Source organism: Manis pentadactyla, chromosome 7 (genome assembly GCF_030020395.1).
Source record: "Manis pentadactyla isolate mManPen7 chromosome 7, mManPen7.hap1, whole genome shotgun sequence".
Classification (NCBI taxonomy): Eukaryota; Metazoa; Chordata; class Mammalia; order Pholidota; family Manidae; genus Manis; species Manis pentadactyla.
Genome location: NC_080025.1, coordinates 50,036,000 through 50,053,143, shown reverse-complemented (window position 1 = coordinate 50,053,143; position 17,144 = coordinate 50,036,000). Strand labels below are relative to the sequence as shown.

Here is a 17,144-nt window from a genome sequence, read left to right as displayed (position 1 = left end):
AGCAATGCTCTGTCTCTGCTCCTGTATCATGTCTCTCTTCTGTAGATGTTAAGAGCTTGATGGCAGTGCTGGTAGGCTGATTTTTCTCCTTATCATTCAGCTCTCCCAATTATTTTATCTCAAATCCTTGATGGTAGGGTGACTTCTTTTTCAGTAGCACCAGTTCTTTCTTCCTCCAGCAATCTCTTGATTTAAACCATCTCTGCCAGCCCTTGTATTTTAGCCTGGGCGCTAAAGTGGTATAGCCTGGTGTGGTTAAGTGAACAAGTGACAGCTAGGAACAGAACTGAGTAACACCAACTGGAATGTCATGGGAGTGGAAACAATGATGAGCAGAAGGAACCTGGGAAAGAACATGTTCCCGGTGACCCTGTCTAGGATATCAGTTGGCTTTGTCACTTCTCAAGGGAGATAGTGGGAGGGGTAGGTGTGGAACAGACGAGAGAGAGGCCAGGTGCCTTTACATTGCCAAATGCCGTTTGTATTTTACTCCTCGTCATTGCTCTAAGTTGTCTTCCCAAAGTGGTTTCAGGTGTTAACACTGAACTTATATCAGATATGAGTGTGTTCATCCAGGGCACTTTGATAACAAAAGGGAGGCACTGCTTCCACAGGTTCAGTGCCTGTGTGCTGCTAATGGGCCGTGTGGCTCCTGTTACTAAAATCTGGCGCCTGTTAGAGCTGCAGACTAACCAAGTAGTCTGAAAAAGAAGTGGCACTGGCCACTGTGGAGATGGGAGCTGTGCAGTGCCCATTACCCCGGAGCAGCCTCAGGACTTGGGCAGCAGCTTCCACCAGTGGCTCCTGAAGGAAGATGTTCAGCAGCAGCATCTGTGCACGCACAGTGTAGGTGAACCTGCCTCTAGGTCTTTATCTTCAAAAGGGCTCCATGCCCCAAAAGAAACACCTGCCTTCTTACCTGGGACACTTGGCTTTCATGGATCTTGCTTCCAATTGGGCCTCATACCCTGCTCCCCACCCTGCATCTGGGGCTCCCCCCTCCTTCAGTCCCAGCTACACCGGGCAAGGTTAGAACTCCCACACCTTTGCACTGTGTTCCTTCTGCCTGAAAGACAGCCCTCCTCTTCTCCTGAAAGTCATATTCCTTCCCTATCAGACAAAATGAGTAGTTATCTCCTTATCCTTTGAATCCCTCTAATCTTGCTTGTCACCCTGCACTGAAATGATTTGCTTACCTATCTTTCTTGCCACTAGATGGTGTCCAGCCCATATGCCTCATCCCTCCTGCTGTATGACTTCATGGGTATTTAACTTACTTATTAATTAGCTCCAGTACAACACTGGCAATTTAACTTTGCTACAGAACAGTGAAGGATACATCATCTTTGTTCTGCATTCTATGCAAGATAAGATCACGAACGCAATATGTTCCAGGATGCCAGGCCAATTCAGTCTGTCCTGATGTGTTAGCCACACCTTGCAAATGAAGGACATAAAAATCCTGAAATTTACTTCTCCTGATTAGTTCTGAGGAGCAAAGCATACTGTGTGCAAAGTATTCAGTGTCCTCAAACAATAACATTAGGCACAAGAAGTGTTTGCCTTAAAATGCTCTGTGCGGTGCACGATGCTGCCCTTCTCTGGAATGAAAGCCATGGCTGTGAGAGCCCAGTAAAAACAGGCCACATGAGCATCTGTGCCACATTCGCCCACATGCAGTGGCATCTCCATGACTGTCTGTGAATTGCCCTTTCATATACACACCTCTTCAGGGACCTGGTCATACCTGTCCCTTTACCTCTCCTCCTCCCACAGTGGGACAAACACTAGGCTGCAGATGGCACTACGGGTTCGGGCTGAAGGGGCCGTGGACTGATGAAGCTTCTTCCTGCATGTGAACTTGGCTTTCCGAATAGCTGTGGCATATGCTCCACTGGCTATAGCAGGCTCCTTACTCCTTGCTCCTCTCCTCATTGCTGCAGGAGGACCAGTGCTTTTGAGGTGATCAGACTGTCTCATTTCCCAGGTCCCAAACCTGTGGCTCCCATCCTCCAGAGGGGACGTCTTTTGTGTTGGCATGGCATGGGAAACCTTCCCCCGCATTTCCAGCGGCGCCTCCTGACACTCCACCCTGTGCTTCCTTGTAAAGCTGTGCCCTTACACGTGCAGCACCCTGGGCTTAGGGTGGATTTCTCTCTGCCCTTGCTCAGCTGCTGCCTTCCCTACTCCTTCCAAATACAGCTTCCCCACTCCCACATCTGGGAGGCATTATCAGCCTCCCTCTCCCTCTCCCGGGCACCTTGCCTACCGCTCCTATCATGGCCATCATCATTGCATTGAGGTTGACTACTTAAATGATTGCCTCTGACACAAAACTCTGAGAATAGGAGCACTGTTTGATTAGTCTCTGTACCCATGATGCCTGGTATGGTGTCTAGTACATCCTAGCAACTTGATAAACATTTGGAAGGAAGGAAGAAGTAAACTAAAACCAGAGTCCAGCCTCCCAGGAAGAATTTAAGAGAACATCTGTACAGCATGCAGACCTCCATAATGAAAAATGATGTATTTGAGTATGAACTTCAGAATGTATGCAAGCTTAGCCTCTCATTTCCAATCCCACTGAAATGTACTTCTTAGAATGGTATTCCTTGCCTGGCTACATTGCCTGTTTGTTGGCAGAACTGAACAGGATCATGAGCAGAGGAGGAAAACACACTGTGCGTTATGGTATCCACAGCCTGCTGCTCCCTCCTGGGCAGGGTGGCCGGGCAGTGCCACAGGCAGCCCCCTAAGCCGGGGGCTCACTAGCCGAGTTCAGGGCAGGCTGCTGTCCTGCTGGGACCTCGCTTCCTAGTGAGCAACAGGGCCTCCCAGCACTCCCAGTCTGGGGTCTGCATGACGTGACTTGGTGTCATGGGCTGGGTTTTGGAGGCTGGACTGCTGCCAGGTGGTGGTGCCCTGGGTGGGGAGCAGCCACAGTCACTCCACTTGGGGTGCAGCACTCTGGGAGCAGAGCTGCAGTGGTTGGGTGCTGCTCCTGGCTCTGGATGCCCCAGAAGAGGGTGCCGGCCACACACAGCCCTGCTGTTCCCCAAAACCCCCAACCAGGTGGCTCCCCAGGGGTCAGCAGGGTCCCTGGGCCTGGGTCTCTAGGCTGGCTGGAGTGTGTCACTGTGGTTCTGGGACATGAAAGCATATCCTTTTCTTCTGCGAGTGTCAATAGGTAAAAAAGGAACTTTTCCAACTTACATCAGGATGGGTCCCTCCTGAAGAAGAAAAGGACCTTAGGTTGAAGAGGGGAAGCCATGTGTGTATTCCCACATATTCTCTGTCTCGGTCAGTCCATCTGTCTGTCTCTCTCACACATGGCAATACCACTTTCAGTGGCCTTCCCTTGTAGTGTAATCAGAAGGAGGTGCTGGGGATCTGGGATTTCCCCTGAAGAACCCCAGAAGGCCCATCTGCCCCCTACCTTCCTTCCTCCCTCTTGCCCGCAGCCCCCGCTGGGTGTTCTCGCCACACAAACCGCCCAGATTTCCACAACTTCACCTAACACAAATCTCCCAAGTGACCCAGAGCTGCCACAAGAAATTCCCTCCTTGACCAAAGCGCACACCGGGGAAGCATGGCCAGGCCTCCCGCTGGCCTCTCAAGTGCAGAGAGGCAGTGGTACCTGATCCATGGACTTTCCTCTGCCACCATCAGTGGGGCCCCAGGCAAGGGGTGGGGGTGGGCTGTTCAGCTCTCTTAAACCTATTGCTGGGGTTTTTTGGGGGTTACAAGGTTTTATATGTCCTTAATAATGTGTTTGAGTGTCATTTTAACAAATCCCTGGTCTTTTAAATCTTGGCTTTCTTGGTTTCATAGTCCTATGACTATTCCTTGGCTTGACTTGATTTGTGTATTAGAATTCTCTCCACCTAATGTTCCCTTTCAGCCAGCAATGTGTGGGATTCTATTTCTTCAAGGGATAGGAGCTCACACAATTGGGTTTACGCAATTCTGCAAAATAGCTTTGAGCCTAAAACCCAGTTCTGAGGCCCAGGTTTCAGGGATGGGGGCCCAGGAGCCACAGAGTTGGATAGAGGTGGTGGTATCCAGCACCCCCCACTCTCATCCACTGAAGTGCTGTGCCATGTGACTGGTCAGGGCACCTCAGCCCCTCACACCCACTGCTGTCCCAGAACTCTCTCACATGTGGCCATTTCCCAGGAGACGAATGTATGGGCAGGACTCAGGTCTCAGAATGTGACATACAGAAGGGGACCCAGGAACAGTATTTAATCTCATCCTCAATTCACCTTCCTTACCAGTGTCATTCAGGAGCCAGTAACTCAGGGGATTCTGGACACCAAGTTTTGCACTGAATACAAAATACGCATCAAGATGTGTTCCTGAACCATGGGGCAGGGCATCACGTCAGACTCTGAGACACAGGAGCAGAGGCACCCCAGCCTGCGTCACCCGCATGTTGGTTCATACATTCATTCATCCAACAGGACATTCACTGAACATCTGCTACATTCTTGCCAGGCACTACTTTAGTTGGAAATGCAGACCCAAAGGAGTTTGGCAAGGACTGTGGCATCTCAGTGCCTGCCAACTGGTAGAGGGACACTAATAAGAAATAAATTATCAATGAAGACAGGTGCAGACAGATCATGTCATTCAGGATCTATCTTCATCAAGGCTGGAGAGCAGGCCCTGGGTTGAGAACCCCTTTGGGGTTTGGGACATAGGGGTGGAATAAGCCAAGGGGACTTTTGAATGTGTCACAAGGCAAAACAGCTTAACACATTCATCAGCCCCTAATAGACTGCCTTTATATTATGATCTCAATTTTGATCAAAGACTTGTACAAGTAACCTGCCATTACACTTGTGATAAAAAATCTTTTAAGATAATGTTCACCACATCATGTGATTTTCCCTACATAAATTTTAAAATGAAGCATTTTATTTAGAACATGCAGGAAGAAAAAATTCCAATATTCTGATAATGAGAACTATGCTTTCCTTTTATCTTCTCGACTTCCAAGAAGCTCAGAGAAATAACCTGAATCTCAGTTACTGCAACTCTGGCTGCCCACGTTATAACTTGGAGAGAATGCCTAAGAGTGATAAAGGGCCCACTTATAATCACACAGAATGCGATCAATTCCCATTTCCTGCTGCAGAATGTGTGACTTGGGAATGCTTATTAACCACCATTTGGAGCTGGGCTTCTCACTAACGTGAGAGTAGTGATACTTAATAGGGTTTTAATGAGATAATGCATAGAGTAAATGATCATATCTTCTAATTATTACTTCCTGATTTTTGTGTGGTTTATATTCCCGATTTCCTTGTACATTTCTTTTGTTGTAAATTTTCTAAAATTCATTGTAGAAAGAGACATGCTATACATAATTTTTTAAAAGTTCCACTACACCCCTGACGGCATAACCAGAGCTGAGTGTAGGATAGAAAAGCTTCAGGTATCTACTTGCTCAAAATCAAATGTGTGCATGAACTCAAAAACTGTTATGCTCTTTCTTCCTGCTATAAATAATGCCAGTTTCTAAAACCTCGTCTCATTCACTTTAATGAAGTTTCCTTCAGGGCCTGTGTTTTTCCACTCATAGTTTTTGATTTCTTAGTGTAGAGGCAATTTTTAGGAATAATTTTCACTGTTACAAATAGGCTTTTTGTCCACTTTCTTTTCACTTCTGAGGTGGCACTCACTCACAGCTTTATATTCCAAAACAGAAAAGCTATTAAGGACCCTGTCAGTTAGAAACGGACACAGGAGAATCTTTGGTCTCCCTGTGTTCTTCAAAAGAAATCCATAATGACATGTTCCTGCCCTAGAAGTGGTGATTTTTTTGCTTTTAAGATTCTGTGTCTTTATATAAGGCTTTGTTTTTGCTGATATACTGTAATGCATAAGAATCATGTAAAACATATTAAATACGCAAAGCCTGTTCCAAGATTAAAAAAATAATAAATCCAAGGACATATCAATTCAATACATTTCAATATTTACAAGTTACTTAAATTGGAAAACAAAACAAGTAAATATAACATCATGTTGCATCTTCTCCTACAGATAGGAAACAAGCCAGCAAATGGAATCTTACTCCCTGTGAAATGTGGCACAACATAATCAGATTGTTTTTGGGGGCTCCCTCATCGGACCCACTCTTGCAGGAGTGAGTTAAAATCTATGCTTAACAAAGCCCATAACTAGTGTACACTTGATTACCATTTTCCAATAATTGGAATATTACAATGTTACTGAAACTGTTTCTAATATTCTCATGGTTTTTGATGGGTGTCTGTTGCTATCACTAACATAAAAGAAGATAAAAGACACCTGAGTTACTCAGTGGGCTGGAGAGAAAGCTGGGAGCAGTTTAGTGATGCCGTTACCTTCCTCCTTGTACTGAGAACAGGAGGCTGTTCCTTAGCAGGGAGGAGGGAGATTGCCTTAGAGATTAGAAAGAATTTGGAGGTTGTAAAACATGGAAATCATTGTCTAGGAAGAGAGTGGTCTTTTATGCAGGACTATTTAAAACCAGGACAGCTCCTCTTCTGTCTCCCACGGTTCAGATGTGAAGGGAGAGTGATTGTATTGTTTCTTCCAGTTGGATGAGTCTATAGTGTAAGGCTTGGAACACTTGTGAAAGCCTGGGGGAAACGTGGTCACAAAGGAATAGCAATTGGACGTCAACCATCCACCTGCTGCATTCAAGAAGCAGCTGTGTGGGTCTTTAGCAATAACACCTTTTTAAGACATGCTGGCATAGTTTTATGTTAGCCTTCTTCCTGTGTAACTTTTTGTCACTGTCTTTATTTTCTTTTCTCAGTGCACTGCCTACTAACTTAACATGTATTTCTGTATTTTATCTATTTTTAATTAGCCACCTAAAACCCTTTCTGCAGAAAGAAGGAACATAATGGAATTAAGCTAATTCTCTTAATTAAGGTTTTGAGGGTCTTTGTTGGACCAGGAGTCATGTCAGGTCCAGGGGATATACAGAACAGGGAATTCTGGCCTCAGGCTTTCCCAGCTGTCTTGCCAATGGGTTTCAGCCCTGGGCAAGTTCACTATGGATTCAGTGTGACCAAAGAAATGACAGTAGAATGTTCTTGAGGTGAAAGGATGTATTACCCGGCTTGTTCTCCTGGCGGTAGGTCGAGCACTAGCATCTCTACCTCCACACAGAGCATTGGGCCAAGCCCTCTATATAGTGCAATAATAGCTTATTGCCTACAGGTGTGGAAGCAGTAGTCTAGCAACAGGCCAGTTACATCATCAGGTGGTTTAAGTTCAGTGAGGATCCTGGCTATAGGAACCCCAACTTCCCCACAACTGTAAAAGGAAGAAAAGATGACCATGCTCCTGTTGGAGATCACTTTGAAAACTGTCCAACCTCTCAGGTGGCAAATACCAAAGTGTGGACAGGAGCACAACATAGAAGCAGCAGGAGAGTTGGTCTATGAAGAGCCTGGGCAGGTCAAATAGCAGTAACACAATAAGGATTCTTGCAGAGGGATGGGGTTCCAGTGAAATAAGAAAGGCCTCCTCTCTTGGGAATGGAAAAAGAATGGAAGGAGAGGTTATAACAGAGTTTGTGCTGGAACATAATCTGGAGGCACATACAAACCCTGCCTGCAAAGACGAATGGGAGGGATGCAGGCAAAGACGAATGGGGCTGAGGAATGGAGAGTGCGGTCTTCAGGAAACAGCTTTGAGGCTGCCCTTCTTATTCCAGGCAAATACCATTATTCTGGTCTAGTAAATTGTTGAAAAACGTCTTCCCTGACTAATGTTTCCTTTTCTGCCTTTATTCCCACCATATGGATGGTGATCACAGGTATCATTTGATAGTTTTTATTTTTTTTTTCACTTGATAGTTTTAAGAGACTTGCCTGGTTTCTAGGGAATTCTAATAAATACCACAGCAGAAGTGTCTTCAATGAAAGAAAAGCACTCTGAAATCTTTTTTTGAGGCCCTGACTGACCCTACGTGGATTATAGGCTTTTAGCTTTCCTATTAAGGCAAGACTATCTGACTCAAGAACAAATCTTACAAATACAGACAACCCTCCCCCTTCAAAAAATTTGTATAGAGGGCCCTTTACGAATACGCTGGACTCTAACACTTGCAATTCCAGTTTCCTAAGGAAACCTGGAGGGCCATGATGGGGAACAGTTTGTAGGTTTGCTGCAGTGTGAATTTAAGCCTGAGGGCCAGGAGATTATGGGCAGGGACCCTGGGCCCATGAGTGAGCCTGGCCGACTGCCCAGGACCTATGTTTCAGTGAGGCTTCCTTACTAAAGCAGTCCTAGTTCTATTTCAGTAGTAGGTTTTTATCTATTGAGCATTTAATATGCTCAGACCTTAACTTGCATTATTTTATTAAATTCTGACTACCCCATTTACAGATGAGGATGCTGAGGACTTGAAGGAGTTACTTAAGTAGGCTGTCTCGAGACACACAGCTTGGGTACCAGTGGTGTGGCACCAACTTGGGTCTAACTCATAATTACATACTTGAGTATTTCATTCAATTCCAAGCAGTTTTTATTCTCTGTAATAATACTGTAAGACGTTATTAGTCCATGTAAAGCATGTGTAAACTGAAGAAATGTTATGCTCCAGCAGCAGCCTCTCCTTTTTTGGAAATTTTACAAAGGCCTAGAGGATGGTCAGGTTGCTGAGATGCTCTGTGAGCGCCAGGGCATCTGTCAGGTGGGACCGTGCTTCCTGGCTCAAGGCTGTGCCTGTCATCCTGAGAGGGGGACTCGTTTCCAGGCAACCTTGCAGTCCATCTATTTTCAAATGTCACAATGACAGGCTTTTTTTTTTTTAATAAGACGTATGGTACCAATAGTGTGATGAGATGTTCTCCAAAGTCTGGCTTTTCTGCCTATAGTAATTCCATGGTTACCATCAGTGAAGCCAGAGGAATTCCTAACAAGAAACTCAAATAATGAATGAATAGGCCTGCCACATGGCCATTAAAGACTGAGAGTCAGAAAACTGGCACCTGCTTTATGAGGTTAATGGACTTTTTATAAGTGCCCTGGTCTTAGGAGATGGAAAAAGTGCAGGCCTAAATTACTGCTAAATAGACTTATATGATCTAAAGAGTAGACTGGTGCTGGGGTCTGGTGCTCATGGATGGTAAACAAAAAGTCAGCAACTTGAATTTGATTGATGTGTGTAATAAGTTTCAGTCCCTGGGCTCTAAACTGCATGATTCAACATATTTTTAGGACTTAATCTTCTCTTCTTGAAAACAAGTGTTATTATTGGTTGTAGAACAGCATGTACTTTAATAACCAGAAACTCCAAAAATGTACACTGAAATCCCAATTTTAATATACTTTGATGAAGTCAGAATCACCCTTGTTTGTTTCAAAAAAGAATCCTTTATACAAATCCTATGTGATGCCCTTTCCCCATGGTAAAAGCCCTCTGTGTCCAAAACAATTGTTACTGCTCTGCATCAGCTCAGCTTGCTTTAATTGATCAATGTTATAAACAATAAAAAACATGCATTTTTTTCTCATTGGATTCAGTGTTTTCTACAATAACATTGGCTCTGAGGGAGACATAGTTCCCGGAGATTAGATTTTATTGAAAACTGTGTATTTGAAGATGACTAGGATATCTGGATCCCTAATTTCAGACAGCCAGAGACATTCTGTAGAGGGGGAGCTATAAGTGGAGGGACATCGGTCGTCTCACCCAGCAGGGACCACCTCCAATTCTGGGCTATATGTAGGGCCTCAGATGCTGCCAGGATCACTGAAGTGTTTGTAACTATCATCTACCCTAAAGAGGGGTACACTTGGATCCAGTTGAATAGATGCTGTAGAACTCCAGGGATGGCACTTTGCCCGGGGGGCAGCCAGGGCCGTTCAGGCCTTCCTATACCACACAGGCTAGAGGAGGATGGGGGAGGCAGACACGCCAGCAGAGCACGGACATCCCTGGGTGAGCTTATATTTTGTTCTTGCCTTCCCAGTGCGAACACTTGCCTACCGCATTTGTCTTGAGGAAGATGCTCTGTGTCGTATTTCACATCTTCCTGGGATGGCTGCTCGCACCCAGCTTGCTCTTCTTCCTCCCCTGGGAAGGCAGTGGCTATGAGGCTGGCATCTCCCACCCCTGTTGATTGTCTGTTTGCTCCCACAGAATCTGTACCAGAACAGGTTTTTAGGCCTGGCCGCCATGGCATCTCCATCTAGAAACTCCCAGAACCGACGCCGGTGCAAGGAGCAGCTCCGCCACAGCTACAACCCCGGCCAGTTCCACAGCATGGCCATCAGGACGGGCCCCCATGGCACCGTCACCATCCCTCGCTCCACTAGTGACACTGACCTGGTCACCTCAGACAGCCGCTCCACACTCATGGTCAGCAGCTCCTACTACTCCATAGGGCATTCGCAGGACCTGGTGATCCACTGGGACATAAAGGAGGAAGTGGACGCTGGAGACTGGATCGGCATGTATCTCATCGGTGAGTAGGACAGCCCTTAGCCAGACCAGGTACCGCGTGCCGCGGATGTAAGTCTTAGAAGAGTGTGGTGGATGCTCAACTAGTATTCTCTTCATAATTCACTTTAACATATGCTTTAATATTTCAATAAACTATAATTTAATAAGAGCACAAATTTGAAATCAAATGTTTTATACACCAAATTCTAACACATTGCAGACCACACTCTGAGGCTCCTCTCTTGCCATCTCTGTTCACCGGAGGAAAATCATGACAGCAGGGCAGGGTGTGGTTGAGCGCAAACTTTATTAGCACTTGCAAGAATAGACTCTTCTACTTCTGAACAAATTCATATAAAAAACCTGTTTCAAGTTCATGTGTTTCTAAGACAAAAACAACACCCTATTCCCAATGAAAGTATACACATCTATGTGGAGGTAATTTCCCTTTTGTTTCCACTTTCTTACTGTTTTCTGTTCAAAAGACATAATGGGATTTCCCAGACAGTGACATCAAGCTTGCCGCAGGCTAGGGGACAGAGTGATGATTCTGAGGGAGAAGACTGCTCATGCCCATGTGCTGGAGAAAAGAAATCTCACAAAAATTTGAAGTTATGAAAATAGATTTACATGAAAATGTATTTTATCTATTTTACATGATAGAATCAGGGGTAGTGGGAATGGATGCATTTATGCTAGTAAATTAGCAAGGGAAGCTGTGATTGCTGGGGGACAGGCACCTGGTCAAGAGAGGCCAAGGCCTTCTGCCTGAAGTCCACGCAGTGAAAGAGTCACACAGTCAGACACTCAATGCCAGATTTAACATCACTGAAGTCACAGAAACTATTGGATTGTTCTGAGACTTTTACAAACTGGACCATTTTCTCATACAATAAAGGGGATCTTATCTGACTGGTGTCTGGAAAATATTACAGCTCTCTTGAACATTTATAGTCAGTGTGGCTAGCATATTTACAGTACAGATATTATTGTAAAGTTGAAGAAACAACCTTCTTGAAATTTTTACACAAATAGTGATTACTAGGTAAATCAGACTTCCAAACAGTTAAAATTTAATTTTCTTGAAAATAGTTCTTGAAACAAACTGCTTGGATGCCATTGATCTAAGACAGAGCTTGCCAAACAACAGCCCATTGAGCATATTTTATTTAGTCCATATTGCATTAAATTTAAGTAGTTATCAACATTTAAAAATGTAGAGACTTCACATTGAAATTCAGACTTCTAGCTTCTTTCACAAAAGCCCTGAATTTGGCAGACCGGCCTGTACTTCTGCTTGGCTTGAGTCAGCTGGAGTGAATCATCAGCTCCCCTTGTGGACTGGCCTGCTCCCCTTGTGGACTGGCCTGCACCCTTCAGTTCTGCCACAACCTCCCTCCCACCCGTCTTTACTTAAAGTATGAATGTTACTTGTTTACCACCTTAGGCAATTCGGTTTTTGGCCCCAGCTCTAGTTTTGTTTTTTTGTTTTTTTTTAATGTAGCATTACAGATTTATTGCATAGAAATCTCTGAAGCACTTTTTACTCTAAAAAAAAATTTAATTTAGAGATTTTACACAAAATAATAGGAACTTAACAGTCACGCCAGAGAAAAATAAAACCGCAAACACAATGACCTCTCCCTACTATCAGCAATTTATTTTATTCTTCCAGATCAATAACTGTTAATGGGAACTGTGTTTAAATGTGAGAAAGACATTCTTACCAGCTAGAGATTCCATTTCAGGTAAAATGTAAGAAACATGAAAACAGTGACATTTTCGAGTGACTTGTATGGATTTGATTTTTTTTATCAAGGTATCATTGATATACAGTCTTAATGAAGGTTTCACGAGAAAAACAATGTGGTTATTGCATTCAGCCTTATTATCGAGCCCCTCCCCATGCCCCATTGCAGTCACTGTCCATCAGTGTAGTAAGATGCCACAGAGCTCCTATTTGTCTTCTCTGTGCTACACTATCTTCCCTGTGACCCCCCACACACCATGTGCACCAATCATGATACCCCACAATCCCCTTCTCCCTCCCTCCCCACCCAACCTCCCCCACCCCTTCCCTTTGGTAACTGCTAGTCCCTTCTTGGAGTCTGTGAGTCTGCTGCTATTTTGTTCCTTCAGTTTTGCTTCGTTGTTATACTCCTCAAATGAAGGAAATCATTTGGTATTTGTCTTTCTCTGCCTGACCCACTTCACTGAGCATAATACCCTCCAGCTCCATCCACGTTGCTGCAAATGGTAGGATTTGTTTCTTTCTTATGGCTGAATAATATTCCATTGTGTATATGTACCACATCTTCTTTATCCATTCATCTACCAATGGACACCTAGGTTGCTTCCATATCCTGGCCACTGTAAATAGTGCTGTGATAAACATAGGTGTGCATATGTCTTTTTGAATCTGAGAAATTGTTTTCTTTGGGTAAATTCCCAGGAGTGGAATTCCCAGGTCAAACGGAATTCCAATTTTCAGTTTTTTGAGGAGCCTCCATACTGCTTTCCACAATGATTGAACCAGTTTACATTCCCACCAGCAGTGTAGGAGGGTTCCCCTTTCTCCACAACCTCGCCAACATTTGTTGTTCCTAGTATTTTCTATGTTGGCCCTCCTAACTGGTGTGAGGTGATATCTCACTGTGGTTTTAACTCGCATCTCCCTGATAACTAGTGATGTGGAGCATCCCCTCATGTGCCTGTTGGCCATCTGAATTTCTTCTTTGGAGTAGTGTCTGTTCATATCCTCCACCCATTTTTCAATAGGGTTATTTGCCTTTTGGGTGTTGAGGTGTGTGAGTTCTTTGTGTATTTTGGACGTTAACCCCCTTTCAGACACATCATCTACAAATATATTCTCCCATACTGTAGGATGCCCCCCCCCCACGTTCTGCTGATGATGTCCTTTGCTGTACAGAAGCTTTTTAGCATAATGTAGTCCCACCTGTTCATTTTTCATTTTGTTTCCCTTGACTGAGGAGATGCGTTCAGGATAAAGTTTCTTATGTTTATATTCAAGAGATTTTTGCCTATGTTTTCCTCTAAGAGTTTCATGGTTTCATGACTTACATTCAGGTCCTTGATCCATTTTGAGTTTACTTTTGTGTATAGGGTTAAGCAATAATCCAGTTTAATTCTCTTGCATGTAGCTGTCTAGTTTTGCCAACACCAGTCATCAAAGAGGCCGTCACTTCCCCATTGTATATCCATGGCTCCTTTATTGTATATTAATAGACCATATATACTTGGGTTTATATCTGGACTCTCTAGTCTGTTCCACTGGTCCATGGGTCTGTTCTTGTGCCAGTATTAAACTGTCTCAATTACTGTGACTTTGTAGTAGAGCTTGAAGTTGGGAAGCATAATCCCCCCCCCCCCACTTTATTCTTCCTTCTCAGGATTGCTTTGGCTATTCAGGGTCTTTTGTGGTTCCATATGAATTTTAGAACTATTTGCTCTAGTTCATTGAAGAATGCTGTAGGTATTTTGATAGGGATTGCATTGAATCTGTAGATTGCTTTAGGGAGGATGGCTATTTTGAAAACATTAATTCTTTCTATCCATGAGCATGGGATGTGTTTCCATTTATTGTTATCTTCTTTAATTTCTCTCCTGAGTGTCTTGTAGCTTTCAGAGTATAGGTCTTTCACTTCCTTGGTTTGATTTATTCCTAGGTATTTTATTCCTTTTGGTGCAACTGTGAATGGAATTGTTTTCCTGATTTCTCTTTCTGCTAGTTCATCATTAGTGTATAGAAATGCAACAGATTTCTGTGTATTATTTTTGAATCCTACAACTTTGCTGAATTCAGATAGTAGATCTAATAGTTTTGGAGTGGATTATTTAGGGTTTTTTATGTACAATATCATGTCATCTGCAAACAGGGACAGTTTAACTTCTTCCTTGCCAATCTGGATGCCTTTTATTTCTTTGTGTTGTCTGATTCCCTTGCCTAGGACCTCCAGGACTGTGTTGAATAGAAGTGGGGAGAGTGGGCATCCTTGCCTTGTTCCCGAACTTAAAGGAAAAGCTTTCAGCTTCTCGCTGTTAAGTATAATGTTGGCTGTGGGTTTATCATAGATGGCCTTTATTATGTTGAGGTACTTGCCCTCTATATCCATTTTGTTGAGAGTTTTTATCATGAATGGATGTTGGATTTTGTCAAATGCTTTTTCAACATCTATGGAGATGTTCATGTGGTTTTTGTCCTTCTTTTTGTTTATGTGGTGGGTGATGTTGATGGATTTTCAAGTGTTGTACCATCCTTGCATCCCTGGAATAAATCCTACTTGATCATGATGAATAATCTTTTTGATGTATTTTTTAATTCGACTTGCTAATATTTTGTTGAGTATTTTTGCATCTATGTTCATCAGGGATATTGGTCTGTAATTTTCTTGTTTTGTGGTGTCTTTGCCTGGTTTTGGTATTAGAGTAATACTGGCCTCATAGAATGTGTTTGGGAGTATTCCTTCATCTTCTACTTTTTGGAAAACGTTAAGGAGTATGGGTATTAGGTCCTCACTAAATGTTTGATAAAATTCAGCAGTGAAACCCCCAGCTCTAGTTTTGAACCAACTCTAGACAGCTGTACCTTCCTGAGTGGTGAGTATTGAAGCCATTCATTCCCCAACTCTGGGAACAGTGGAAGAGGAGCATGTGGGGGGGCAACCAAGGGACACACATCCATGGTGAAGCAATGGATGCATCTGGAGCTCAACCGTAGATCTGGGCTGGGGTGGATACTTTGGGCAATTGCACCCTGAGAGTAGAGAAGGTCCCTTGTGGGCCATGTATGGGGAGAGATCACCAGAAAGCCCGGGTCAGAGAGGAAGGCAGGGAGGATCTCAAACAGGAGACGTGATGGAGAGGTATGACCAAAGTAGGAGACCTCACTGTAGAAGTCAACAGAGAGGTGTTAGAAGGAGGAAGGGGCAGCCTGCAGTATTGATGTCAGGAATCTCTGTGAATGAATAGACTGGGTGTTGACATGACATTTTGACTGAGACAAAAGTAAACATGGCTCATCATCTTAGAATCTTAGTTTGACAGTTTGTTCTTCTCATAGTGGCTGCATATATATAACTGTGAAGTTATTTAATGCAAAATGCCAACACTTTCAGCAGCATAGCATCTTATAACTAATTTCCAAATCCAAAATTATCTGTGAATCTTCAAAGTTCTTAATTTCTAGGTCCTTAGAAACTTACCTGCCAGATATGCAGTGCCTTGCTAAAGATCAAATCATAGGTACAGACCTTAAATTTTAGAGGTGGTGATTTTAATCTAAGCTGTCATTTTACAGTTGTAGAAACACCAGTTCAGTGACTCCCAAGGCCCCACAGCCGCCTGTCCTGGTGGCAGACCTCACACCGGCCACAGGAATAGTCTGGAGCACATCAGGTGTCGGCCACCTAATGGCCAACATAAATGCCCTCATGAGGCACATTTGTAATGCTGTCAGCTGCCTGCTAGATCTCTCCAGGCAAACATGACTTTCTTTCTACCCCAGATGTCTGGATGTGTGGAGGGGGATGTGTGGCCCTGCTCACTGACACTGTCACCAGTGCTGTCCTTAGCCAGGAACCAAGTTACGGGGACAGTAACCCTAGTATGACCATTGTTATAATAGTGAAATTGCATTTGGTTCCTTCATTCATGGAGTGGCTCATGAACTAGATGAGTGTGACCAAGGATTCTGTCTCCAAGAGGCACATCACAGGGAATGACTGTGTGGTTTCAGTGACAGCTTGAGCTGGGGTAGAATCACACACTGTCACTGGCCAGAGCATGGCCTAGGTCATGTAACTGGCATCAAAGCTTTGGGTTCCTTACCTAAAAAATAGAGAGAAAAAATCAAATCTATGTTTTCTTGATTCTGTGGTTCTTCTCAGGATCACCAAGCAGAATTGATGTTGTTCTGTGCAATACCTCATGTCTGGATTTAACTTGCCAGGCAGTTCTATTCTCTGGATGCATGGTGCTAAAACTATCCTGATCCCAGGCTTCACACAGCCCAGCCACGGCCTGCAGACGTGTACCCAGTCGTATAAGTTATACATTATAGACAAAAGCTTTGGGACCTGGAAGGAGATTTAAATGTCAGTAAATGGGCAGAAAATTATGATTTGCTCAAAAACAAGTACAGTTGATCCGTGGGCAACATGGGTTTGAATTGTGCAGGTCCACTTATACATGGACTCTTTTCAATAAATACAATATAGTAAATGTATTTTTTTTTCCATATGATTTTCTAAATAACATTTTCTTATCTCTAGCTTACTTTATTGTAGGAATATAGTATACAATAATGACATACAAAATATATGTGTTATAGACTATGTTATTAAAGGGCTGCTGGTAGGCTATTCGTAGTTAACTTTTTGGGGAGTCAAAAGTCATACATGGATTTTCTACTATGCAGGGTCAGTGCCCGTAATCCCCATGTTGTTCAAGGGTCAAATGTAGAGGCAGAGTCATTAGAAATCAGCATTTCCAGGAAATAGTTTCACAATTATTTATTCTTGACTTTGCCTACTTGACTTTGACAAGCAAAACTTAATATTTTATGAGTCCTATATTTAGAGTAAATATTCAGCAATACCCCTGGCTTTCTCACACTAAGGAAACAGCATCACATAATTGGGTTCAGATGCATAAATTGAAGGATACAGTT

At 43.6% G+C, this 17,144-nt stretch overlaps 1 protein-coding gene across 3 annotated transcripts in view; it reads left to right on the top strand.

Moving 5' to 3' along the window:
* HECW1 (HECT, C2 and WW domain containing E3 ubiquitin protein ligase 1) overlaps nucleotides 1–17,144 on the top strand; it is a 374,060-nt gene that overhangs the window by 156,137 nt on the left and 200,779 nt on the right. For all 3 annotated transcript variants that reach the window (XM_057504386.1, XM_036918894.2, XM_036918893.2), the window contains exon 3: nucleotides 10,154–10,478. In XM_057504386.1, the coding sequence (XP_057360369.1) occupies nucleotides 10,154–10,478 (325 nt within the window). The remainder of the gene's footprint in view (nucleotides 1–10,153; nucleotides 10,479–17,144) is intronic.